General features: G+C 40.0%; 1 protein-coding gene across 1 annotated transcript in view; it reads left to right on the top strand.

The window, feature by feature from the left end:
• Nucleotides 1-26154, top strand: part of LOC134538545 (sodium-independent sulfate anion transporter-like) — an 86956-nt gene extending 60802 nt beyond the window's left edge. Inside the window, exons 6-12 of the mRNA XM_063379960.1 lie at nt 8594-8758; nt 9757-9918; nt 14619-14759; nt 21239-21384; nt 22833-23006; nt 24025-24178; nt 25270-26154. Coding sequence (XP_063236030.1) covers nt 8594-8758; nt 9757-9918; nt 14619-14759; nt 21239-21384; nt 22833-23006; nt 24025-24178; nt 25270-25391 — 1064 coding nt within the window. The 3' untranslated portion in view covers nt 25392-26154. The remainder of the gene's footprint in view (nt 1-8593; nt 8759-9756; nt 9919-14618; nt 14760-21238; nt 21385-22832; nt 23007-24024; nt 24179-25269) is intronic.
• Nucleotides 26155-26395: the final 241 nt, after the last annotated feature.

Genomic DNA, 26395 nt, shown 5'->3' with positions numbered 1-26395 from the left:
TTTGTTTTAAATTTTAAATTATTATCTTGATCTAGATCAGTAATTTTAGCATTAGCTTTTTCGCCTTCGTTCCTCTTCCGCGATGTTGTAGCCCAGTCTTCGTTATCTTTATTCATCTTAATTGTACAGGTCTTGTAATGTCTATCCAAGTAATATCTTCTACCAAAGGATTTCTGACACTGACTGCAATGAAATGGTTTTTGACAAGGACCCAAATTACACTCGCTTCTCTCATGTCGTTTAGCATTCTTTCTCAAGGTAAACACCTTGCTACAGTATCTACAGTGATGACGTTTTGATACAGCAACAAATCCCGTTTCAGGATTCATATTAGTTATTGAGACTAATGCCAGATGCAAACTAAGAGTTTTAAATTAGATATATTACTTAAATAGAATTTTTTAATTATTTCATCAGCGAGAATTAATTTATCTCATTCAAAGGTACTTGTTGCAAGTAGTTCTGCTTTTCAACAACAGATGTCGCCACATGTTACTTGCAGGTAAATAATATTTAGTTCTTTTATGCGGGATGCGGGATGCTCACTAACGATCGCAAAAGAAGGATGGCTTCGCTAGACTCCAAGGAGAAGGAAGTTCGTCCTTCCTGTTAGTTCCTCTTAGATTTCTCAGAGATTATTATTATTCGACTGAGTAATGATTTTTTTTTTAAATTTCCACCTGATAAAAATATTACAAGTGCTGATTTATTGGCAGAATTTCAATAATTAAATGCAACATTGAATAAAAAATGACATGACACATTAAGTAAAAAATTCTTCATGCAGAGATCAATTCCTCATCAGTAACCAGAAGCACTCGGAGAAAACCATCAGATGTCTAGTCAGGAATAATCAGAAGCACCCAGAGAAAACCATCAAAATATTGTCAAGAATAATCAGGAGCACACGGAGAAAACTACCATAATATTGTCAAGAATAAACGGGAGCACACGGAGAAATCCACCATAATATTGACAAGAATAATCAGGAGCACACGGAGAAAACCACCGCAAGTTTTCTTTGATATCATAAAATTTCAGGAAAAAAATAATAAATAAAAATAAATTAATAAAAAATTAAAAAAAATAAAAAAAAAATACATAAAATTCTGGCTTGTACTAGAACTCTATCTTTGTTCAACAATGAGAAGTTCACAAGCTAGCAGAATATATTTATGTATTTTTTTATTTTATTTTTTTTTAATTTTTTATTAATTTATTTTTATTTTTTATTATTTTTTTCCTGAAATTTTATGATATCAAAGAAAACTTGCGGTGGTTTTCTCCGTGTGCTCCTGATTATTCTTGTCAATATTATGGTGGATTTCTCCGTGTGCTCCCGTTTATTCTTGACAATATTATGGTAGTTTTCTCCGTGTGCTCCTGATTATTCTTGACAATATTTTGATGGTTTTCTCTGGGTGCTTCTGATTATTCCTGACTAGACATCTGATGGTTTTCTCCGAGTGCTTCTGGTTACTGATGAGGAATTGATCTCTGCATGAAGAATTTTTTACTTAATGTGTCATGTCATTTTTTATTCAATGTTGCATTTAATTATTGAAATTCTGCCAATAAATCAGCACTTGTAATATTTTTATCAGGTGGAAATTTAAAAAAAAATCATTACTCAGTCGAATAATAATAATCTCTGAGAAATCTAAGAGGAACTAACAGGAAGGACGAACTTCCTTCTCCTTGGAGTCTAGCGAAGCCATCCTTCTTTTGCGATCGTTAGTGAGCATCCCGCATCCCGCATAAAAGAACTAAATATTATTTACCTGCACGTAACATGTGGCGACATCTGTTGTTGAAAAGCAGAACTACTTGCAACAAGTACCTTTGAATGAGATAAATTAATTCTCGCTGATGAAATAATTAAAAAATTCTATTTAAGTAATATATCTAATTTAAAACTCTTAGTTTGCATCTGGCATTAGTCTCAATAACTAATATGAATCCTGAAACGGGATTTGTTGCTGTATCAAAACGTCATCACTGTAGATACTGTAGCAAGGTGTTTACCTTGAGAAAGAATGCTAAACGACATGAGAGAAGCGAGTGTAATTTGGGTCCTTGTCAAAAACCATTTCATTGCAGTCAGTGTCAGAAATCCTTTGGTAGAAGATATTACTTGGATAGACATTACAAGACCTGTACAATTAAGATGAATAAAGATAACGAAGACTGGGCTACAACATCGCGGAAGAGGAACGAAGGCGAAAAAGCTAATGCTAAAATTACTGATCTAGATCAAGATAATAATTTAAAATTTAAAACAAACGAAGGAAGTTGTCACCACATTAGAAATGAAAATATATTTACTCCAATATCTAGTCGTCTCCATGAAAATGTGAAAGATGGAGAACCACCTGAAGCTTACAAGGTCGAAGACTTTGATGAATCATCTGAGGCTGGCATGATGGAAGATTGTGGTGACACATCTGAGGCTGACATGATTGAGTACTGTACTGAAACACCTAAAGCAGGCAAGATCGAAGACTGTGATGGCAGTCTGAGACCAAAACGATGGAAACGACGTAATAAAATAAATTATCCTGATCAAGTTTGTGGTGCTGACATGATTGAAGACTGTGGTGACACATCAGAAGCTGGCATGATTGAAGATTGTGGTGACACATCTGAGGCTGACATGATTGAGTACTGTACTGAAGCACCAAAAGCATGCAAGAGCGAAGACTGTGATGGTGGTTTGAGACCAAAACGATGGAAACGACGTAATAAAATAAATTATCCTGATCAAGCTTGTGATAATCACTGGCAAGATGACGAAAGTGACCTTGTGGTTGGTGTTAAAACGATAGACACCAGAGATAATATTTATTATAAACATGCAAGGATGATGAAGGCAGCAGAAGAGATTGATTATACCTCATGGGAAGATCCTAACATATTGGTTAACAGGCTACGACTACTACATGGATCGCTTTGTGCAGGAAACTATTCGAACATTAAAGAAATATCCTTCATACTCAAAGAACTGAGGGAAGCTGGCTACATACAATAATGGATTAAATTAAATGTATGTGTATAAACTTGAAGATAAATTAATATATTTTCTTTCCAGATGGAAGCTATCATTTATCGAAATCTGATTTCTAAATAAAACTTATAACTTAAAGGTGTAAAAAACGTTACCACTGCCAGTCAAAATGTATACTGATAAAGACATGTTAGTAATCATGTCAAGTTCGATAAAAGTAATAGGAATCAGTTGGAACCAATTGAAGATGGAGCTCTTGGAGCAATTGGAGCCTTTTGAAGCATTTGGAGTCTTTTGGAGCTGTTGGAGCCATTTGGAGCATTTGGAGCCTTTTGAAGCATTTGGAGCTGCCAAGCATTTTGGAGCCATTTGGAGCTGTGTTAAGCATTTGGAGACTGTTGGAGCATTTGGAGCCTTTTTTTGGAGCTGTTGGAGCATTTGGAGCTGCTGGAGACATTTGGAGCTATCAAGCATTTGGAGGCCGTTTGGAGCATTTGGAGCCATTTGGAGCTGTGTTATGCATTTGGAGCGGTCAAGCATTTGGAGCCATTTGGAGCTGTGTTAAGCATTTGGAGGCTGTTGGAGCATTTGGAGCCTTTTTTTTTGAGCTGTTGGAGCATTTGGAGCTGCTGGAGACATTTGGAGCTGTCAAGCATTTGGAGGCCGTTTGGAGCATTTGGAGCCATTAGAGCTGTGTTAAGCATTTGGAGGCTGTTGGAGCCATTTGGAGCATTTGGAGCTGCTGGAAACATTTGGAGCTGTCAAGCATTTGGAGGCTGTTGGAGCTGTTGGAGCTTTTGGAGCCATTTGGAGGCCGTTTGGAACATTTGGAGCCATTTGGAGCTGTGTTATGCATTGGAGGCTGTTGGAGCATTTGGAGCCTTTTTTTGGAGCTGTTGGAGCATTTGGAGCCTTTTGGAGGCATTTGGAGCATTTGGAGCCTTTTGAAGCATTTGGAGCTGTCAAGAATTTGGAGCATTTGGAACTGCTGGAAACATTTGGAGCTGTCAAGCATTTGGAGGCTGTTGGAGATGTTGGAGCCATTTGGAGGCCGTTTGGAGCATTTGGAGCCTTTTGAAGCATTTGGAGCTGTCAAGCATTTGGAGCATTTGGAGCTGCTGGAAACAGTTGGAGCTGTCAAGCATTTGGAGGCCGTTTGGTGCATTTGGAGCCATTTAGAACTGTGTTAAGCATTTGGAGGCTGTTGGAGCTTTTGGAGCCATTTGGAGCTAAGAAGTAGTCGTTGTACGTCTAAGCAGGGCTAAATTTTTATAAGATTGCTGGCTTTCGCAAGTGATTCTGTAGTAGGATAGAAATTGTGTAATAAATATTATGTTTGTAAAAGACTTTTAGGTGTTTTATTCCTCGAACCTTACACTTTTCTGGTATTTTAATTAAATTTATTATAGCTTCGTCCAGGATCGTGTCAAGGACCTTAGTCGATCTAATCAATCAGTATATAGATTACAAATTTATTTAATGAGTTTTGAACTTTTTCCCGAATCTCTAGCATTACAATTACGAATTTCCAATATGGTGGTCTTGATGTCTGATAGGATGATGGTAGTAGATGATTTAAAGTCTCTTTAAGAATGTTGAACATGGTTTATTGGAATTATTATTATTTTTTTTCATAAAATTAAACATTAATGCATCGATCGGGTATCGAACCGAGGACAGGTGCGGATCGAATCAATATGTAAATTAATGAGTGATTTATTTAATTAATTTTAGAACTTTTTACTGAATTTCTAGCTAAATAATTACGGATTTTCAAGATGGCGGTCTTGATGTCTGATAGGATGATGGTAGTAGAGGATTTAAAGTCTCTTTAAGACTCTTTAAGAACATGGTTTATTGAAATTATTTTTTTTTCATAAAATTAAACATTAATGCATAGATCGGGTATCGAACCGAGGACAGGAGCGGATCGAATCAATATTTAAATTAATGAGCTATTTATTTAATGAATTTTGGAACTTTTCCCGAATTTCTAGCTAAATAATTACGGATTTTCAAGATGGCGTCCAAATTTCAAGATGGCGGGTGTCACAGTAATAAATGATTACTGCACTCTAGTGGATAAGAACTAAACTAACATGGCGTCAGCACACTCTCGCCGTCGAAAACAAGATGGTGGTCTCCAGCAACGAAGACAAGATGGCGGACATGACGTCATACTAGGTGACGATATATATGCTTTAAGAAAAGTGGTGGGAGTCAGTCTGCCTGCAGCCACCATTAAGGAAGGAGCCTGTCGCCATTTTTAATTTTTATTTTTTTGCCCTCACTGGGTTCGAACCGAGGACTCCGAACTCCGTGTCGTAAATGTATGTTTTTTTTAAATATTTTATTAAAGTATTATTATTTAATTTTTTTATAATTTTTAAAAAAAATTTCATTAAAATCGGATAATAAAAAAGTTAAAGATGGCGGCCGTAACGAAAATTGCAACGGTGACGTCATAATCCATGATGACGTCAGAGGCTTATCGTAGGCTGTAGACATGGATGCTTAAGCCTACATATGGACATTTCTAGCCGCTGGGATTTTTAAGGACTAAAAACGGGAAATTTTCCCTCGAAATGGGAATTTTTCTCTCGAAAACGGGAATTTTTGAATTGTGGAATTTTTTGAGATTTTTTGACGGAATTTTTTTTCACAGAAATGGAAATTTTGGCGAATTTTGAGGAATTTTGGGCAAATTTTGCCCAATTTTGAAGGATTTTGAGGGTCAAAGGTCAAGGTCAAACTTGTCCCGTTACGCTGTGTCCCGTTACACTCATACAATATGGCCGCCGTGACGTCACAATCCAAGATGGCGGACACCGGCACCGGCACCACGCGCCAGCGCCATGTCCCAGTAGCCCCATTCCTATACTACTATTTGTAATAACCATAGTAATCAAAGTTTTTACTGCGTTTTAATTAGTTACTAATAAGAATAAATATTCGGTGCTATCTATTTCCCAGAACATGCTTGTCCTAAGTTAATAATTATATTATAAGAATTGTATTTCTTACCAATGAATAATGTATTAAGATCAAGTTTAAAATGAAACCAATCTCATTTATTAATTATTTATGTAATATATGTTAAAAGAAATGAAATAAATTAGAGCTTTTATTATATTGGGAGATAAATTGCATGATAGTCTTAAACAAACAATTATACATATATATATAATTTAGAAACAAAACAAAAATATCTTGAATAAAGTTTTTTTATTATATAATGAAGTAGAAATAACGAAAACTTAAATTAAAAATATATTTTTAAATTCCTAAAAACAGACCAAGCTAGAGTTACAGTAAAATATTAAACTCGTATGCGTAATAACTCTTGTCCAGATCCCGGTCATAGTTTCTGTTTACAGAATTAGTCCGGGTAAATTCTTGTATCTTTTTTTACGGTTGCCCTTGGCAAGTTCCTTCTAAAGTTCTCCGACTTGAGCTCAACCAAGTGCCCGCCTCGTTGTCCACGACCACCTAATTGCTATCAAATAAACATAATATAATACAGTAAAGTTTATAATCTGGTATACCTAAATAATGAGAATATTTTAAGAGATAAAATAGAATTTACTTTTTTTTTTATTTGGGCATTGGAATATTTTAGGTATCTCAAATGTGACCATTTTAATAAATAGAAGATAATTTTACCACAAACGATAAATGAAATTTCACAGATGATAATAATAACAAACTACTTGTCTCTAAAAAAAAAGTGATTTAAAAAAAGTGTTTGGGAATAAAATCACTTTTTATGTGTAGTGCTTAACAAAGTAAGTTAAACATTTTGTTGCAACTCATTAACATCCTAACTTTTTATTTCAATATACGAATGGAATATTTATCGTTTTTATTTTATTATTTTTTTATTATTAAAAAAATTAAATGTACGTGATTTTAAAGATGATTAAACATTTAAACTAATGTTACTAAAGAGCTGATATTATAGCGTTTCAAATCTTCGTATTTACACAAATGTCAAATTATATCACTACTAATGATACATACTAAACTATATGTTTAATTGTATGTATAAACAAATTTCATATTAAATATATATATTGTTAAAAACAAATAACCTCTCAATAAATAATATATTACTAGAAAACGTTTTGATTGAATATTTTTTAACATTATATATAAAGTTAATTAAAAATAACAAATATATAATTATGTGCATAAAGTAGTAATAATTATTATAGAAAAATGGCAAAAATGTAAGCCTTTTAAATTTATTTAATATAAAGAAAAAAATTGTTTTATAAAAATATTTTAGTACACTGGCGGAAAATAAAATATCAACACTTAGAAGACATTAGTTTAAAGGAATGCAATAAGTATAATCAATTGTATACGCAACTATTTAATGGAAGTTTTCAGGTTACAGGTATGCGCGAGAAGAAATGTGACATGGTGGAACATTAAATAATCGCTTTAGTCACCACGATTTTGAATTCAAGCATGCAGACATGCAGACATTGTGTCGTATAGGTGACGTATGTCATTTTGTAGGATGGAGTTCCACGATTGTTAATGCTGGCATTAGACGACACTGAATTCGTCTTCCCTAAATGTCCCGCACGTGCCCAGTGGGTGAAATGTCTGGTGATCTCGCAGACCGAGGCAACTGGTCGACACTGCAGGTGGCAGCAGCGGTATGGGGACGAGTGTTGTCCTGTTGGGAAACTCCCCCTTGAATACTGCGAATGAATGGCAGCAGAACCGGTTCAATACCCAGTCTGACGTCAGAAGCCACTGTCAGGATTCTTGGGATAATGACGAAAGGAAATCTCCCCAGACCACGACTCCTGGTGTAGGTCCAGTGTGTCGACGCAGACAGCTTGGTCCTGAGCGCTCATCTGGCCTGCTTCTTGCCAACCTAGGCTTTCATCTGAGAACACAACAGACCTCCACTCCGCCTCCAATGAGCTCTAGCTTGACACCACTCAAGTCGCCGATGGCAGTGATTTGGCTTGCAGTTGTCTCTCAACTAATCATTGTTCACAACAGTTCACTGTGCCACTCTGGTGCCAACTGAAGCTCTAATGGTCGCTGCAGATGCAGTACTATCCACCACAGCCACGCGGCGGGAGAGCAAGGCGGTCTTCCCTCTCCGTAGTGGCCCGTGTGCGGTCTTCTCGAGACTGAGCCGTCCGTGACCACTGCTGCCAACACAGATGCACTGTGGATACATCCCTTTCCATCAGGCAACCCCGCTGAACAACGTCAAACTACGGACGATGATTAACGCTCACGAAGTGTTTGGGGTGTATTTAAAGCAAACTTGCTTTGCAAGGTATGGCGGTGCTACTTGTACCACTCTTCGTCGACCAGCGCGCAAATTTAAATATGCGCCGTCTTTCGCAAGTCCAAAAATGCATTATCTTTTATATAGCAAAATTCCTTTTTTGTGTTCCAATTTAATTTCCCGCCAGTGTCAGTTACAGAGAATAATAACATTTAGTTTGAAATTGGTGTAAATGTTGTGTTTTAATTACTTAATCTCGAAAGATTAAAATAAATGTTTAAAAGTGTATTGTTACGAGCAAAGTTGAAGCTGACAGAGCTTGCCCGCAGGCACCATCCAGCCGGGCCTACCCCCCTTCGGCCTGCCGCCCTTCACCGTGCAGTTCAACAACAGGACGTACTCGTTCCTGGACATGTGCAAGCAGCTGGGCTCCGGCATCTTCGTCACTCCGATCATCAGTGTGCTGGCCAACGTGGGCATCGCCAAGGCCTTTTGTGAGTTCCCGCACACTACAGTCTACCTGCAGTCATGAGTTAGTGCGACACAACTACACTACACCCGTCTACCTGCAGTCATGAGTTAGTGCGACACAACACCCGTCTGCCTGCAGTCATGAGTTAGTGCAACACATCTACACTACACCCGTCTGCCTGCAGTCATGAGTTAGTGCGACACAACTACACTACACCCGTCTGCCTGCAGTCATGAGTTAGTGCAACACAACTACACTACACCCGTCTGCCTGCAGTCATGAGTTAGTGCGACACAACTACACTACACCCGTCTGCCTGCAGTCATGAGTAGTACCCACTTATCCACTGTCACATATCCTAGAATTACTGTAATTTTAATTTTTGTCGTATGAATTTTGAAAAACTAGTGGGTACAATATGCTTAGTGTCATTCTTAATTTCTAACCGTCAGATCTAATATGTAGATTCGACAATATGGATTTTTTTTTCTTTAAACCAAACTTATCGCCTTTACCACTCTTAGAAGCGGAATTAAAAAATAATTATAGTTGGTTAATTTTAATATTTATTTACATCTTACATAATCAGTTCGGAGATAGTCTTTTTAAAGTTCATACCAACTGTCGCAGAATTTAAATAGGTATATTGCCTAAACGCAACAAACAATCATTAAAAGATAAATAAACAAAAGGAAAAAACTAAAAAAAAAACACATTAATAACAATTTACAAAGTGAAACAAAATAGAAAGGTAAAGTGATTTACAACCAAATGAGCGAAGTTAGACTACGCCACAGGGTATAGTAAACTAAACGAAATAGCTGCTCCACACTTATCAACATTCCCTTGTCCCTCCTCTACACAACCTTGCTGTCAGCTTGTACCTCGCAATGAGAACAGTGATGAGGCTAGCACAAGGCATGCGTGTTGCAGCGGCCGGCAAGAGCCTGGCGTGTGTAATGTAGCTGTCGCGCGATGAGAACAGTAAGGGAGGCTAACGGCACAAGGCGTGTGTTGCAGCGGCCGGCAAGAGCCTGGACGCCACGCAGGAGATGCTGACCCTGGGGCTGTGCAACGTGCTGGGCTCGTTGGTGCAGTCCACGCCCACCACGGGCGCCTTCACGCGCAGCGCCGTCAGCCACGCCAGCGGCGTCAAGACCCCCATGGCCGGCCTGTACTCGGGTGAGGCTCTAAGACCCCCATGGCCGGCCTGTACTCGGGTGAGGCTCTAAGACCCCCATGGCTGGCCTGTACTCGGGTGAGGCTCTAATACCCCCATGGCCGGCCTGTACTCGGGTGAGGCTCTAAGACCCCCATGGCCGGCCTGTACTCGGGTGAGGCTCTAAGACCCCCATGGCCGGCCTGTACTCGGGTGAGGCTCTAAGACCCCCATGGCCGGCCTGTACTCGGGTGAGGCTCTAATACCCCCATGGCTGGCCTGTACTCGGGTGAGGCTCTAAGACCCCCATGGCTGGCCTGTACTCGGGTGAGGCTCTAAGACCCCCATGGCTGGCCTGTACTCGGGTGAGGCTCTAAGACCCCCATGGCTGGCCTGTACTCGGGTGAGGCTCTAAGACCCCCATGGCCGGCCTGTACTCGGGTGAGGCTCTAATACCCCCATGGCCGGCCTGTACTCGGGTGAGGCTCTAAGACCCCCATGGCCGGCCTGTACTCGGGTGAGGCTCTAATACCCCCATGGCCGGCCTGTACTCGGGTGAGGCTCTAATACCCCCATGGCCGGCCTGTACTCGGGTGAGGCTCTAATACCCCCATGGCCGGACTGTACTCGGGTGAGGCTCTAATACCCCCATGGCCGGCCTGTACTCTGGTGAGGCTCTAATACCCCCATGGCCGGCCTGTACTCTGGTGAGGCTCTAATACCCCCATGGCTGGCCTGTACTCGGGTGAGGCTCTAATACCCCCATGGCCGGCCTGTACTCTGGTGAGGCTCTAATACCCCCATGGCTGGCCTGTACTCTGGTGAGGCTCTAATACCCCCATGGCCGGCCTGTACTCTGGTGAGGCTCTAATACCCCCATGGCTGGCCTGTACTCGGGTGAGGCTCTAATACCCCCATGGCCGGCCTGTACTCTGGTGAGGCTCTAATACCCCCATGGCTGGCCTGTACTCTGGTGAGGCTCTAATACCCCCATGGCCGGCCTGTACTCGGGTGAGGCTCTAATACCCCCATGGCCGGCCTGTACTCGGGTGAGGCTCTAAGACCCCCATGGCTGGCCTGTACTCGGGTGAGGCTCTAAGACCCCCATGGCCGGCCTGTACTCTGGTGAGGCTCTAATACCCCCATGGCTGGCCTGTACTCGGGTGAGGCTCTAATACCCCCATGGCCGGCCTGTACTCGGGTGAGGCTCTAATACCCCCATGGCTGGCCTGTACTCGGGTGAGGCTCTAAGACCCCCATGGCTGGCCTGTACTCGGGTGAGGCTCTAATACCCCCATGGCTGGCCTGTACTCGGGTGAGGCTCTAAGACCCCCATGGCTGGCCTGTACTCGGGTGAGGCTCTAAGACCCCCATGGCCGGCCTGTACTCGGGTGAGGCTCTAATACCCCCATGGCCGGCCTGTACTCGGGTGAGGCTCTAATACCCCCATGGCTGGCCTGTACTCGGGTGAGGCTCTAATACCCCCATGGCTGGCCTGTACTCGGGTGAGGCTCTAATACCCCCATGGCTGGCCTGTACTCGGGTGAGGCTCTAATACCCCCATGGCTGGCCTGTACTCGGGTGAGGCTCTAATACCCCCATGGCCGGCCTGTACTCGGGTGAGGCTCTAAGACCCCCATGGCTGGCCTGTACTCGGGTGAGGCTCTAAGACCCCCATGGCCGGCCTGTACTCGGGTGAGGCTCTAAGATCCCCATGGCTGGCCTGTACTCGGGTGAGGCTCTAATACCCCCATGGCTGGCCTGTACTCGGGTGAGGCTCTAAGACCCCCATGGCTGGCCTGTACTCGGGTGAGGCTCTAATACCCCCATGGCCGGCCTGTACTCGGGTGAGGCTCTAATACCCCCATGGCCGGCCTGTACTCGGGTGAGGCTCTAATACCCCCATGGCCGGCCTGTACTCGGGTGAGGCTCTAAGACCCCCATGTCCGGCCTGTACTCGGGTGAGGCTCTAAGACCCCCATGTCCGGCCTGTACTCGGGTGAGGCTCTAATACCCCCATGGCCGGCCTGTACTCGGGTGAGGCTCTAAGACCCCCATGGCCGGCCTGTACTCGGGTGAGGCTCTAATACCCCCATGGCTGGCCTGTACTCGGGTGAGGCTCTAATACCTCCATGGCTGGCCTGTACTCGGGTGAGGCTCTAATACCCCCATGGCCGGCCTGTACTCGGGTGAGGCTCTAATACCCCCATGGCCGGCCTGTACTCGGGTGAGGCTCTAATACCCCCATGGCCGGCCTGTACTCGGGTGAGGCTCTAAGACCCCCATGTCCGGCCTGTACTCGGGTGAGGCTCTAAGACCCCCATGTCCGGCCTGTACTCGGGTGAGGCTCTAATACCCCCATGGCCGGCCTGTACTCGGGTGAGGCTCTAAGACCCCCATGGCCGGCCTGTACTCGGGTGAGGCTCTAATACCCCCATGGCCGGCCTGTACTCGGGTGAGGCTCTAATACCCCCATGGCTGGCCTGTACTCGGGTGAGGCTCTAAGACCCCCATGGCCGGCCTGTACTCGGGTGAGGCTCTAATACCCCCATGGCTGGCCTGTACTCGGGTGAGGCTCTGTCCTACTCCCTCATCCTTCTGCTCCTTTTACTCCCACTCCCCACACTCCTGTTCCCCTCTCAAGCCTCCCACTCCGCGCATCTTCCCTATCACCCTACTGTCACCATACCATCACACTACCATCACCCTAACGTCACCTTACTGTTACTGTAATGTCACCCTACCATCACCCTACTGTCACCCTACCATCACCTTGTCACCCTACCGTCACCTTACTGTCACCCGACTGTTACCCTACCGTCACCCTACTTTCACCCTACTATCAACCTACTATCTCCATATTACACAATCCTAATTTTTAAAAATTTATCGCGATAAATCGCATGACGAAGCAAAATGGAAATTCTGAATCAATCGATGTGAATAAACTCGCTCCAAAATTGATCTGCTCAGAGAATATCACTGATCATGCTACGTGAGTAAAGTCAGTTGACGCAAATTATATGCTAGGCCATGATTGTTGATTTAAAACAGGTTCATAGGTAAAAAGAGTGTTTTGTTGAATGATTAAACAAGGAAATACGAGCTTTGCAATTTGTACTAAATTTAAATATTCCAAGATGGCGTGGTTGTTACCTGTAAAATAATTGTAAGCACATAGTGAAAAATATAAGTTTGTAGTGCTACAATATATATAATATATATTTATGAGACAGCATAAAAAAAATTATTTCAAGAAATTTTACGGTTTTACCTACTCGTAACAACTTCTGGCTTCCTGAAAGCGTTCAATAGTTTACGATTCGATTGATCGTAGCTTATCATTTATAGTGCCACTAACCCCGTAATTGATTTTATAACAGTTATTTTACTAAAAGACTACCCATTTTGTTAAAAGTTTCAAAACAGTTAATACTGTAAATTTTCCGAACACTTCAGAAGTTACACTTCTATGGCATTACTAAAATATTAACCTGAATAATTTTAAAGACTTATTATAACACTAAGTATAAGAGCGTATGTTTTGCTTGAACGACTGAACCCTGTATGTACATACTTCCAAAAAGAAACCTTGATTAACATTATAATATATCATATTAACATTTTATATTGTTATTAAAACATAAAAACAAAAAATTCCCAGCTATAGGATTTCAAACCCGCCCCTTGAGGTTAACACACACATGCTCTAGCGCTGTGTATTAAGCCAACTGGTAATTTAAAATAACGTCTATTGTAATATTTGTCATGCCAGTTCCCTTAGGTATTTTTAAACTTAAGTTTACTTTTTACTATGACTGTTTTGGTTTACCACACATATTCCAGGGTAGTTTTAGTATCATATTCTCATTTGGCACACCAATACGTTTGTTATGTAACTAATGTTTACGCAAACGTCTATATACTGTTGCTACCCGTAGGCCAGCCATCTTTGTATCACAAATTTTGTTCCATTTGCACGAAATTTCTTCTACCAAATGCCGTATGCCGAATGCTAAGATGTTAACACACAAACTTCCAAACAGATGGACAAACGCCCTGATCCAGGTTCTATATGATGCATGCCCTCCTTGTCAGGCTGTATATCATGCATGTTGCCTTGTCATGCGTAGTCACCAGGCTATGTCTGATGCACACGCGCTGGCGTGTCCTTGTCAGGCTGCTCATTAAGCATAGTTGGCCCAGTATGGCTGGCCTGCGTCTGGAGTTTGCTTGGGCACCCGGCATTTCTTAGAAATACATTTTTTACAAAACAATTTAAGGCAGGTCTTCCACAGAATGTATCCGATATATTCGTTGAATATTACCATACACAGTCCCCAGTTTTCATAAGTAATAAATCCATTAGGACATTAAAATGTATAATGTAAACAGTCTATCCTTAAATAGTAGGTAATTTAGTTGAGATCAGTTAACCGTTTAGTAATCGTATGACTTAATACATATATTCGTTTTTTTTTGTTTCGGAATTCAATTTACACATAGCCTGTCTCTACGCCAATTATTATTTTTAATCTACAGCCGTTCATGTTAGTTTAAACCATATTTTTTAAAACAATTTTTGCTTTTACGTTTCTTAAAACTTTGTGATTTTGGTTCATACAGTAGTTAAATTTTTTTAAATGTTAGTTTGTATTATTTACTTAAAATGAGATATTTAAACCAACTAGTTTGACTTTAAGTTGGCATGTGCTGGTTGCAGCGACGCTGATCCTGCTGGCCCTCAGCTACCTGACTCCCTACTTCTACTACATCCCCAAGGCTGTGCTGTCGGCGGTGCTGATTGCTGCTGTCGTCTTCATGGTCGACTACCAGACCATGGTTCTGCTCTGGAAGAAGAGCAGTACGCTGGTTCACTATCTTCCTCGAGAATACCCAAACACACTTCATAGCAATCGTTTACATTAGAGATAAAATTAATATTTTTATTTAAAGATAGAATCACTCTTTTCAGCTATATTACTAAAATATGATAACAAACAATAATTCAGCAATTCGATTTTAATTTAAAAAGCTGATTTTATATTTAGTTCAATATTTTAACACAGTTTTAATTGAGCCAAATACAAGTTATATTTTCTTAACAAATGACAGAACGAAAGATATATTGACAAAATTGGCCGGCGAGCCAAATTTACACATATTAAAAAACTTAAAATTAAAATTTTTTATTATTAATTAAGATATAGGAACGCGTGCACTCCATATTGCCTAACAACATATTTTCTGAAACGCAGAATTCCTCAGCATTAACGATAATACAGCACGGCGCATTATTTCGTCTCACTGAAATGTTTAGCATAGGAAAAAATATTTTCTAAGCGCACCTGCCTTTTTCATACACTATTTTGATAAACTTGATCGTACATAACTGTAAGTTGCCTACCTAAAATATCCTTACGGCATTTTGCCTTACTGCATCTTCTTAATTTCGATGCACTTAATATATTTTACGTCTAATGTGTGCTTGACTTTTATTCTAAATTTGCAATGCTTTGTGCATCAATGTTCCTTTTTTTTCAAAAGATGTTAAAGTTGTATTTCTCTCAAGAGATCACAGAAAAAATACTTCTTGAAAAATTCGTGATATTTTTATTTGTTTGTTCGATAGCTCATAAACTTTAAAGATAATTATTAGGTAACAAAATTTAAATCACATTATATTTAATATTTTTCTTATTCTGAAAAAAAAACTTTTTTTAAAAATATTGAACATTACTGGGAAGAATAATTCACTTGTAGCTAAATCATTAAAAACTTATTCCTGAAAGAAAAAGGTCGCTCAAATTAAGGTGATGACAATAGTGTACAAAATGTATTTCCTACTATTGGTGCAGGTGTATGGTTTTGGTGGCAATGTCCGCCGTTTTTAATTGTGACGACACGGCCTCCATATTGGATGATGTTAACCGTGAACTTTATCATGCCTTTCAATTTTTTCCAAAAACTTTCCAAAATTTACTCCTAATATTTTTAAATTAACACAAAATTTCCGGTTTTAGGCTAAAAAGTCTCAAAAATTAAAAAAAAAAACATTACCGAAAAATTCTTTTAATCAATAATTATTAAAAAAATTCGAAATTTTAAAGACTCAAATTGTCTTTAAAATAACTACATGTCCTCAAAGTGGGTCGTCAGCCAGATTTTTACCTACTAAGTATTTTTCTTCCTGACAAAGTTTCTCGATACTGTGATTAACAGACTGCTTCACATCTTCGGACTTTTAAATGTGAATATTTACTGTCTTAAATGAGCACTTCTTCACTTTGTCCTAAAACTGAGATGGTTTGTCATATACACAGCCCAGCCAAAAGTTATTGTTTAAAGCTCCATGCGTTGCTACCTCATCGTTAAGCTGATTGATTAGGTTTTGCTTGATATCAACAAGAAAAGCACAATTCTTTTTTGACTTACTATATATATATATATATATATATATATATATATATATATATGTAGCCTTTCAACATTCCACGAATTGTAGATTTTACTAAGTGGAATCTGTTATCATTTACCTGTAATGCACCGAGCACATTATTAAGTTCAGGTTAATGTCCAGGCATTATTGCAATCGGTTGCTGCTGAACATCTGTTTTTGTGCTTATAAGCATACGAATCACCAACCTAATCCAAGGAGTCTAAATGTCTAAAGGTAGTTCAACAGTAGGCACACGGACTACAACTTTACAGTTTTTCACATGTCTTCTCAAATTATGAATATGAGTAAATCAAATATGGCACTCATTGCAGCGAAACATCATACGACATGGATTCTTCGTGTATATACACATCTCGTGTTTTCGTGAATCATGAGAAAATGTGAACGTTTTATCGCAGTAGCTGCAAGGATGCCTAGTTAATGAAGACGAACATTTCAGGCTCGTAACAGATGTCGATGAAACTGCTGTAGTACTTATCCCCGGTGAACGCTTTAGCGCGTCAATCACTCATTGTTTTAGTGAAACCTTTATTCTGCCTCGCAGCAGGAACTTTGCGTGTCAAGTGTCTTTCCAACTTATCGTTTCTTGTAAATCGCTTGTGACACTTCATAGAGCCAAACCTTTAATTAGCAAATTCTCTCTTCTCGAGTCGGGGAGCCGTACTGTTGCTCTAATGAATCTGTTAAGACTTCTGCTGCTGGTGTTCCAAGTGCTTCTGGTTATAGCTGAGGAATAAATGTTTGCATGAAACAATTGTTAATTAATGAGGAATGTAATTAAATTGCTGAATTACTTTTACTAAATCAACACTAACGATATTAAAATAAGGTGGAATTTAAAAAAAAACATTACTCAGTTAAATAATATGCTTTGAGACAGCTGAGAAGCACTATTATGCAAGACAAAATTTCTTCTTCTCGATTGCTATCGAATTCTTCCTTCTCTTGCGTGAGTAAGCGATCCGCATCCCGCATTAAAAAAAAAAAAAATTTTATTTTAACACAACACACGGCGACATCTGCTCGCAACAAGTTCTTTTTCATGAGATAAATTAACTCTCGTCGTTGAAGGGAGCCAAAGACAGTTAAGAGCCATGTATTTTCGTAGACTTGTAGCCTCGTAGCCAGTTGAAGCCTTGAAATCTTGTAGTCCTGTAGTCTCGTAGCTTCGTAGCATACTAGTTAGTCACGTACCAAAATAGCAGCTATGTCTAAGACAGCTGGAGCCAAACACAGCTGGAGCCACATACTATTGGAGCCAATAACTGTTAGAGCCAAACAAATATATATATTTTTTTAATTTTTTGATACTAAATACTTTTGGAGCCATAGACTTTATTTCTAGTAATCTGATTTCTAACTAAGACTGAGATCTCGTAATACAGCTTCCTTTTCGTTAATTGTGCTTCTGATTGTGCTTCATTTTCGTTTATTGTGCTTCCTTTTCGTTGAGTGTGCTTCATTTTCGTTGATTGTGCTTCCATTTTCGTTGACTGTGCTTCCAAATGTGCTTCATTTTCGTTGATTGTGCTTTTTTTCGTTGATTTTGCTTTATTTTCTTAAATTGTGTTTTCTCTTAGTCGAATGTGCTTCCAATTGTGCTTCCTTTTTTGAATGTTTTTTTGACTCGTGTATTATAGTAATCGGTTCTTGTTTTGACTAGTATATTATTCTACCGGTTGCGGGTATATAAGCGAGTCCCCAGGAAACGGGACTTTCAATTTGTTTCTAGCTGCGGCGGTGTAAGGATTATCTAGCGTGTCTAATTTGGTGCATAAGTCCCGCAATTACCTGTACTTGTAAACTCGATGGCATCTTTACCGTCTTTAATGTCGACCTCGATGGAAGATGTACCATCGACTGCGGAGATCTCGTCAGCGAGGATGCAGATCCATATGGAATGTTTATCATCATCACCCACAACACTAGAGGAGACTTCAACTAGCCTGGTTCCACCAGCAGAAGAGAGCTTAATGACTACAGTGATGGCTGCAGAGGAAACCACGATGAACGACGTTTCGCCCTCGATGGAGACTTCAAGTGCTGGTGATTCGTCAACAACTATCGAGCATCGATGTCGTTACTGTGACAATATTTTCTAAAACAACTGTCAGTATCGACGACACAAGAAAAGAGAATGTGCTAAGAATCTTTCGCGCAAGCTGTAAAAGGTGTCGCAAGCTATTTACAAGAAATGAAATGTTGAAAAGACACTTGAATACATTCAATGGTCCTGCTGTGTGGTAGAAAGTAAAGGTTTCACTACAACAGTGATTGATTGATTCGCTTCAGAGTACACCGGGAATTAGTACAACTACTGCAGCATCAGTATCCGGTTCGGGCCTGAAAGGTTCCTCTTCGTCGGCTAGACATCCTTGCGGCTACTGCGATATGTCGTTTGCATTTGACCATGTTGCACGAAGACCTGAGCGGAGTAAATACATGAAGAATCCATCTCGTATGAAGTTTCGCTACGATGAGTGCTGCCATGTTTGGTTTATTAGTATGACAGTTTGCGACATAATGCGAAAAAAAATAAATGTAAATGTGAAGTCCGTGGGCCTACTGATGAACTACTTGCAGACATTTTGACTCCTCGCTTTAAATTGGGAACTCGTATGCTACAAGCACAAAACATATGTTCAGCAACCAAATGCGATGAAGCCTGAACATTAATTTAAGCCTCGGACTGTGCTCGGTGCATTACAGGTAATAATAACGGATTCCACTAGGCGAAATCTGCTTTTCATGGAACATTGAAAGACTACTATTATCTAAATACGTTTAGTGGGTCAAAAAAACATTTGTACTTTTCTTGACGATATCAGGCAGAACATTATCAATCAGCTTACTTATGATTTAGCTACATACGGATCTTTAAAATATAACTTGTGGGTGGACTGTGTATAGGCCCCTATTACAAACCATATCCATTCGAAGAAAAAGTGAAGAAGTGTCCATTCAAGATAATGAATACTTACTCCCATTTACAATTCCGACTATGTGAAGTATCGAGAAACTCAGTCGGGAAGAAAAAGACTATGTAAGCAAAGTATCTGGCTGGTCTCTATCTTCAGTAAACCAATTGGAGCAAAGAATTAGTTCAAGCCAATGTAGAACTAAATGTTTATAAGTTTGCTAACTTTAGCAAGTGTTCCTGTAGTAGAATAGAATTTATGTTATAAATTGTATTTGTAAAAAAAAGTGTTTCCCCCCCTTCAAACCTGTTCCTTTTATGTTAAATTGATGTGGTATGTAATTAATTTTTTTTGCATTGACCAAGGATCGATCCAAGAACTGATATCGATCGGCTAAATTAGTAAATTAATAAGTGATTTTTTGTTGATTTTTAGAACTTTTTCCGAATTTCTATGTTCATTATTAAGAATTTTCTAGATGGCTGTCTATATATCCTCATCGACTTACTACTGGCTGGTTGGCTAAGCTGCTTTTAGGACTTGCCACCATATTTTATTGAAGAAGAGTATTCTTAACCTAAAATTACCTTTTGACATCGATCAAGTATCGAACCAATGACAGGAACCGATCGAATCAATCGGTAAATTAATTGTAAATTAGATTATTTTTGTAATTTTTTTCCGAATTCCCAGCTTAATAAATACAGAGTTCCAAGAAGGTGTCCAAATAACAAGATGCTGGGTGCCACGTTAATAATAAATAATTACTGAACTCTAGCAGGTAAAAATTTAACTAACATTATGGTAGCACACACTAGCTGACGAAAACAAGATGGTGGCCTCAAGCAGACGAAAACTAGATGGCGGATGTGACGTCATACTAGCTGGCGATATATATACACCTTGGAATTGGTAGTGGGAGGCCAGTCTATCGGTGGCTTCCATGGAGGAAGGATTCGGCGTAATTTTTTAATTTTACCCTCAAAAATTTCGAACCAAGGACTCCATGATGTAAGTGCATTTTTATTAAAATTTTATTAAAATTTGGTTAGTTAAATTTTTATCATTTTAATTTTTTTCCCACTAAAATTTGATAAATATATATTTTCAAGATGGAGGCTATGATGTTATAATCCACAATGGCAGAGTATTTTAATTAAATTTTTATCAATATTTTTTCCAAAAATTTAAACTTTTTCCCGATTTTCTAGAATAAACATTATGGATTTTCAAGATGGTGGCCGTAACTAAACGTGCAACGATGACATCATACACAGCCAAGATGGTGGGTGTAACGAAAATTGAAACATTTATAGAATCCAAGATCTGACCGTAACAATGTGTGTAATGGTGTTTTTTTTTTAATTTTTTTTAAATTATATTTTACCAAAATTTAATTTATTAATTTTTTTATAAATTTAAAAATTTTCCCCAATTTTCTAGCATAAAAAATATAGATTTTAGATGGCATTCTTAATGCTAATTGCAGCGGTTACGTCATAATTAAAGATGGCGGTCATGGCATCCTAATTGTCAAGCTCATGACCTTGGCAGCTGAGGGTGTTTTGTACATATGAATTCTTGAACCACTTTGCGAATTTCTGATTGTTTCTGAGATTTTTCTAATTCCGATTTTTTTTTTTTTAATTTTTGAGAAATAAAAAGGGAAAATTTCCCTCTAAAATGGGTTATTTTCCCTCTAATTAGAGCTTTTTTTTTCTTTCTAAATTTGAGATTTTTATGAAATTTTTTTCCTCACAACCAGGAAATTTTGGCAGATTTTGGCGAGTTTTGGGCAAATTTTGGGTCATTTTGGCAAATGTTAGAGTTCAAAGACAAGGTCATCCAATATGGCCACCGTGACATCACACTCCAAGATGGCGTCGATAATCCACAATCCACAGCCGACTGTCAAGAGAGAATCCTGCAGTGCCTCAGTTGTGTTGTACATGTACTTGCCCGCAGAGAGAGACCTCTTGTTGCTGCTGATAACGCTCGCCATCAGCCTGGTGTTGAGCGTGGAGGTGGGACTGCTGGTGGGAACTCTCTTCAACGCCGCCCACCTGCTTTACGCCTGGGCGCGGCCCAGCATGGACGTTAAGATGTGCAAGGTGAGTGTCCCCTGCTTCTGAACTGCACTGTGTCAATTAAACTGACTTGCCTCCCCACGATCACAAGTCTCTCTTTTGGCTTGAAGGCGCGGGACTGGTTTCCATCCTTCCAATTCATATGTTAGCATAAGACCTAGCATCAGCAGTGTCGAGTACAGTTACTGGGATCCCGGCTAACTACGAACACACGTGGAAACCTGTGATGTAGGTGCTCAGCACTGGCGATTTTTAGCAATTTCCTGTTTCCTACGAACCGACTCAGCAGCTGCTAGATTGCTGCGAACTTGGAAACTGTGCCATATATCACATGAGACCTCACACAATCGTTCCAGCCAGCATCGAAGAAGTAGTTACTTTCGTCTGCACGCGCAACACTGAAGTTGGACTTGTTGCAACTTTTCGCAACTGGCGATGCTTCCACACAGATGTCCAAACGATATGCGTCTCGTCGTAGCTCGTCAGTGATCCCGTCTCAACAAGCACCGAGTTAAAGCCAAGTCGCAGCCATGGTGGCGGACTTCGTCGTTGATGTCTCACCGAAGCAGCCATCGCCCAGTGTACTGACGAAGAAGACCATTCGGAACCCATTTGTGACTGTGCACCAGTGAACCATTTGGAACCAGAATCGATGAGACTGTGATCAGATTTGACTAAGCAGTCTGTGTAGCGTTAAAGTATTTGCTTACAAAAATGCTTAATGCCCTAACCTAAAATGTATTTGTGTATTTTTAAAATATAAATTTGTAAAATCGAAGATGACCGCCGGGGTTAAGGTCAAGGTAAAAGGTCAAGGTCATCCAAGATGACATCACAATCTAAGATGATGGACTGGCACCACTCACCTCACCCTGGCTGCTCGCCCGGAAATACTTTCATACACTAAGACTCATCCTCCACATATCTTGTATTTTATTACTTTTTTATATTTTAACTGATATAATATACATAGTTCGTACATACACATCTGCATTTCTTTTTCGTCAAATCCATAAATGTTTCTATTTTAAAATTGCGTTTCATAGCTTCAATGGCAATTACAATAAATTTTTGCTATCTCCTATTCCTTGCTTATATTATTTCTCTCGATTACCAGTGTATTGAAACATGTACTGAACACATAACTGTTAAAGGAAATTACAAACCACTACATAATTAACCTGGTATGACGGCATCAAGTGCGCCATGGAATTATACCACAGCGTTACTTTAGGTCAAAATTCCTGGGCATTAGAAACCAAAACCTCATATCTATTATGTTACTTAGTACTAAAATTTTTTTTACATGTAATATACCTTAGTAAACATGCGAGCATTTATTTTCCCCTGTCCCGCATTGTGTTTGGATTCTGTATATAAATTATGGATATCCTCGTTTAACGTGAAAATTTTCCTACCGACGTAGAATAGGAACACTTGCGGAGTGCGAGGTGCTGACTGGTGTGTTCCAGACGCAGCAGGGGCTGCAGTACGTGCTGGTCAGCCCGGACCTCGGCCTGCTCTACCCCGCCATGGACTACCTCAAGACCGAGCTGGGGTCTGTGGCGGCCAACCAGGGGCGCGGCCAGCTGCCCGTGGCGCTCAACTGCGCCTCCTTCAAGGGCATCGACTACAGCGCCGCGCAGGTGGGCCCGGCGTTCCTTACCTGGTCCTGTGAGGAGATTCCGGGATAGGGAGAGACCTAAGTACCTCTCAGGCCTCTGCACCTAGTACTTCTGAATGTCGCATTAGTCGCGTGCTCTGCTCGGAGACTAGCCAGCCATGACTAACTCCCATGTCTTGAACCTAGACAAAAAGAACTAGTGAATTTGGGCCCAGGCAAACCTGCACTGACGCAAGGAAAGCACTGTCCTCAACCATGCAGGTTGCAATAGGTACGCATTGATAGTGTAGGAGAATACAGGAGAAAATGGTCGGGTAAAAAACGATGGTCATTTGAAAGAAGAGTCCACGATACAGGGGTTTTGTTCTTAGACTATTAAGTCTACTTTTATATTTGATCCAGCCTTGGATGATGTAACCCCTGTGGTGTGTGGCTACACCCACCACTCAACTATCCACCAGTTAGAACTTAGACTCTGAGGGAAGAAGAAATAATGACAAACCAGGAACTCAGCTAATAAATTCTATATTTCACAGTGAGCGTAGCAAAGCCCTCTGATTGGAGTCCGTTTCACTTCATATTTTTTTGTGGTCACAAATTGCCCAGGCTTTACTTATAATAAAAAATTAAAATTAAATTTATTATTATACTGCATCCTGTCCCATTTAAAAGCAAACCCTCCCCCCAAAAATAAATTCCTCTCCCTCTCCCCCACTGGCATTTTGCACTGCACTCCTTATCTCACATTTCTCTGCTTTCCAAAACCTGCCCACTCCAAACCTCTCCTTTCTTCAACCAACACCCCTTTGCACACCCAACTTCTTCCACTCTGCTACCACCAACATCTCGCACAATCCTCTTCCCTCCCTACGATTGATCACCTACTGCTCTCAGAATACTCACCCCACACCCCACATACGGCTCCCCACCCACCATTTCTCCACACCCCATTCTCTTCCATAACTCTTGCTTTATTCACATTGGACTTCAGTGTGTCTAGTGCTGTGACGACCAGCTACTTCACATCTAAACCTGTGCAGGGACTGAAGCTGATCGTGAAACACTTCAAGATCAACGAGCAGCCATTCATTCTCCTGAACGCCCAGCCGAGGGTTCGAGCCTTCCTCCACAGCAACGACGTGAGCGGGGCGCTGTACGCAGACTCCGAGGACGAGATAGCGGAAGTCCTGTTCGGTGAGTGCGATCCCCCCTCGAGTCGCAGTCAAGAGCGAGCGAACAAGCCGGTGAAGGGAAATATGTCTGCGAATTTGGAAATTAAAACATGTTTGCCAATTATATTTATTAACTAATCTCAAGATTTAATAGTAGCTTTTCTAATTATATTTAAATGTTTTTAATGTATAACTATTGTGTTTATATGTTAGAAAGAATAAGTACCTATCTTCGAACCAGGTAGCTCCCAGCACGTAGGTTAACCTGCTTTGTTGGTTTTTTTCCGTGTTCTCCTGATTGTTCCTATCGATATTTCGTTTGTATTCTCGGTGTGCTCCTGGTTAGTCCTGGCGAGACTTCGGGTGATATCCTCCGAGTGCTTCTGGTTATTTCTGAGAATAAAATCTCTGCATGAAATTTTATTTTACTTAATGAGACATGCAGTTATTTTTTTCAGCATTACATTTAATTATAGAACTTCTGTTAATAAACTTATAATAACTGATCAAATTAAATTCGAACCAAAAAATAATTACTCGGTCTAACAATATGCTTTTAAACAGCAAAGAAACACTGACCTTCCTTCTCCTTGATGTCTCTAGAGCAGCGGTTCCCAAACGGTGGGTCGCGACCCACTAGTGGGTCGCGACTCGATCCTAAAACTACCAGAAACCATCGAATAAACCATCAGAAAAGATAAGAAAAATGGAAACAAATCGAATTGTGTGCAAACACATATCTATTTTTAAATAACTAACTGTTTTGCTACAAAGTGCTTATATTTTGTCATCCATTTTCAAATCAGAACGCAAATTGTTTATCAATAATCAATCGGTATCTTAAAAAAAAGCATATATATGCAATATTTTATGATAAATTATATATACATAAGGAAGGGATACGATACAAATAAGGATTTTTTTGACTCCACCATAGACCGATAGACCGTGGAGGTATTCCTGTAAGGAAAGGTGGGTCGCCAGCAGGACAGGTTTGGGAACCACTGCTCTAGAGGGTTTGTCGCCCCTGTGAGCACGCTCCTTCCGGGACAGCAGGGATAGCAGGGATAGCAGGGACAGCAGGTAGGCAGTGCTGTGAGTGGCTGTGTGCAGAGTGGAGCGCGGACTCGCAGCAGGAGAGCCCTCAGTGCAATGGCGCGGACACCAAGGTGGCGTGCGAGAGCGAGATGCAAGACTACCGCCTGCAGCTGGAGCAAGAGAAGCCCGCACCATGAGCCCTGTTCTGCTACCACCACTACCACCACTACCACTGCTACTGCTGCTACTACCACTACCGCCTGCAGCTGGAGCAAGAGAAGCCCGCGCCATGAGCCCCGCTCTGCTACCACTACTACCACTACTACCACTACTACCACTACTACCACCACTACTACAGCTGACTCTACAGTAGGTGTTCAACTGCAACAACCATGCAGCGATGATTTGCTTGTCTCCAATGTGGTGCATATGTGAGGAAAAAGCAAGCGGACAATTGCAACAGTGTAAAATATCCTTTCTTGTTAATGGAAGTATGTTTAATTATAACAGACATTTTTAATATATAATTTATTACATCATTATTATCACACAAATAATGTATTTACTGCAATGTTTTTGACATTAATTTAATTAAAAAACACACTAAAAAATTATTTTTTTAACATAGTAAAATAATGTTTCAAAAAAATTAAAATCGAATAAAGAGAAACAAATTATCAAATAATTGTAATTAAATAGAATATACAGCTTCAAAAAATTATTTTACCTGTACAAAATATTGTAAAATAAAAAATTATTTTTTAGCTGTTGTAAATGATGTAAGCATTTAATTATGTTTTATAGTTTATATTTTATAAAAAAAATAGTTGTGGAAACCCCGCCAAACTGGACTGTAGTTAACTTGTTTTTTTAGTTAGACATGCTTTGTTCAATCCTAATGTAAATGTTTGTTTCTTACTTTGTACAATATTTTTATTAGTATAAATAAATATTTTTGAATTAAATATTATTTCAATAAAATTATTACATCACTATAAGAATATTTATAGATACATTTTTGTCACTAAATTAAAATAGCACGTAAGTTAAAGTTCAATTTTCATAAAATAATTATTTTTACTCTTTGTTCCCATTTTCCGTATTTTTCATTCCATATTTCGTTATATTTTTTTAAATTTCATGTTGTTTATAGAATTTATGGATTCTTGAAACCAACAAAAAAAGTTGTTGCACAGAGCAT

Source organism: Bacillus rossius, chromosome 13, assembly GCF_032445375.1.
Source record: "Bacillus rossius redtenbacheri isolate Brsri chromosome 13, Brsri_v3, whole genome shotgun sequence".
NCBI classification, from domain to species: Eukaryota; Metazoa; Arthropoda; class Insecta; order Phasmatodea; family Bacillidae; genus Bacillus; species Bacillus rossius.
The sequence above is the reverse complement of the archived record's forward strand: the minus strand, read 5'-3'. Positions and strand labels throughout refer to the sequence as shown.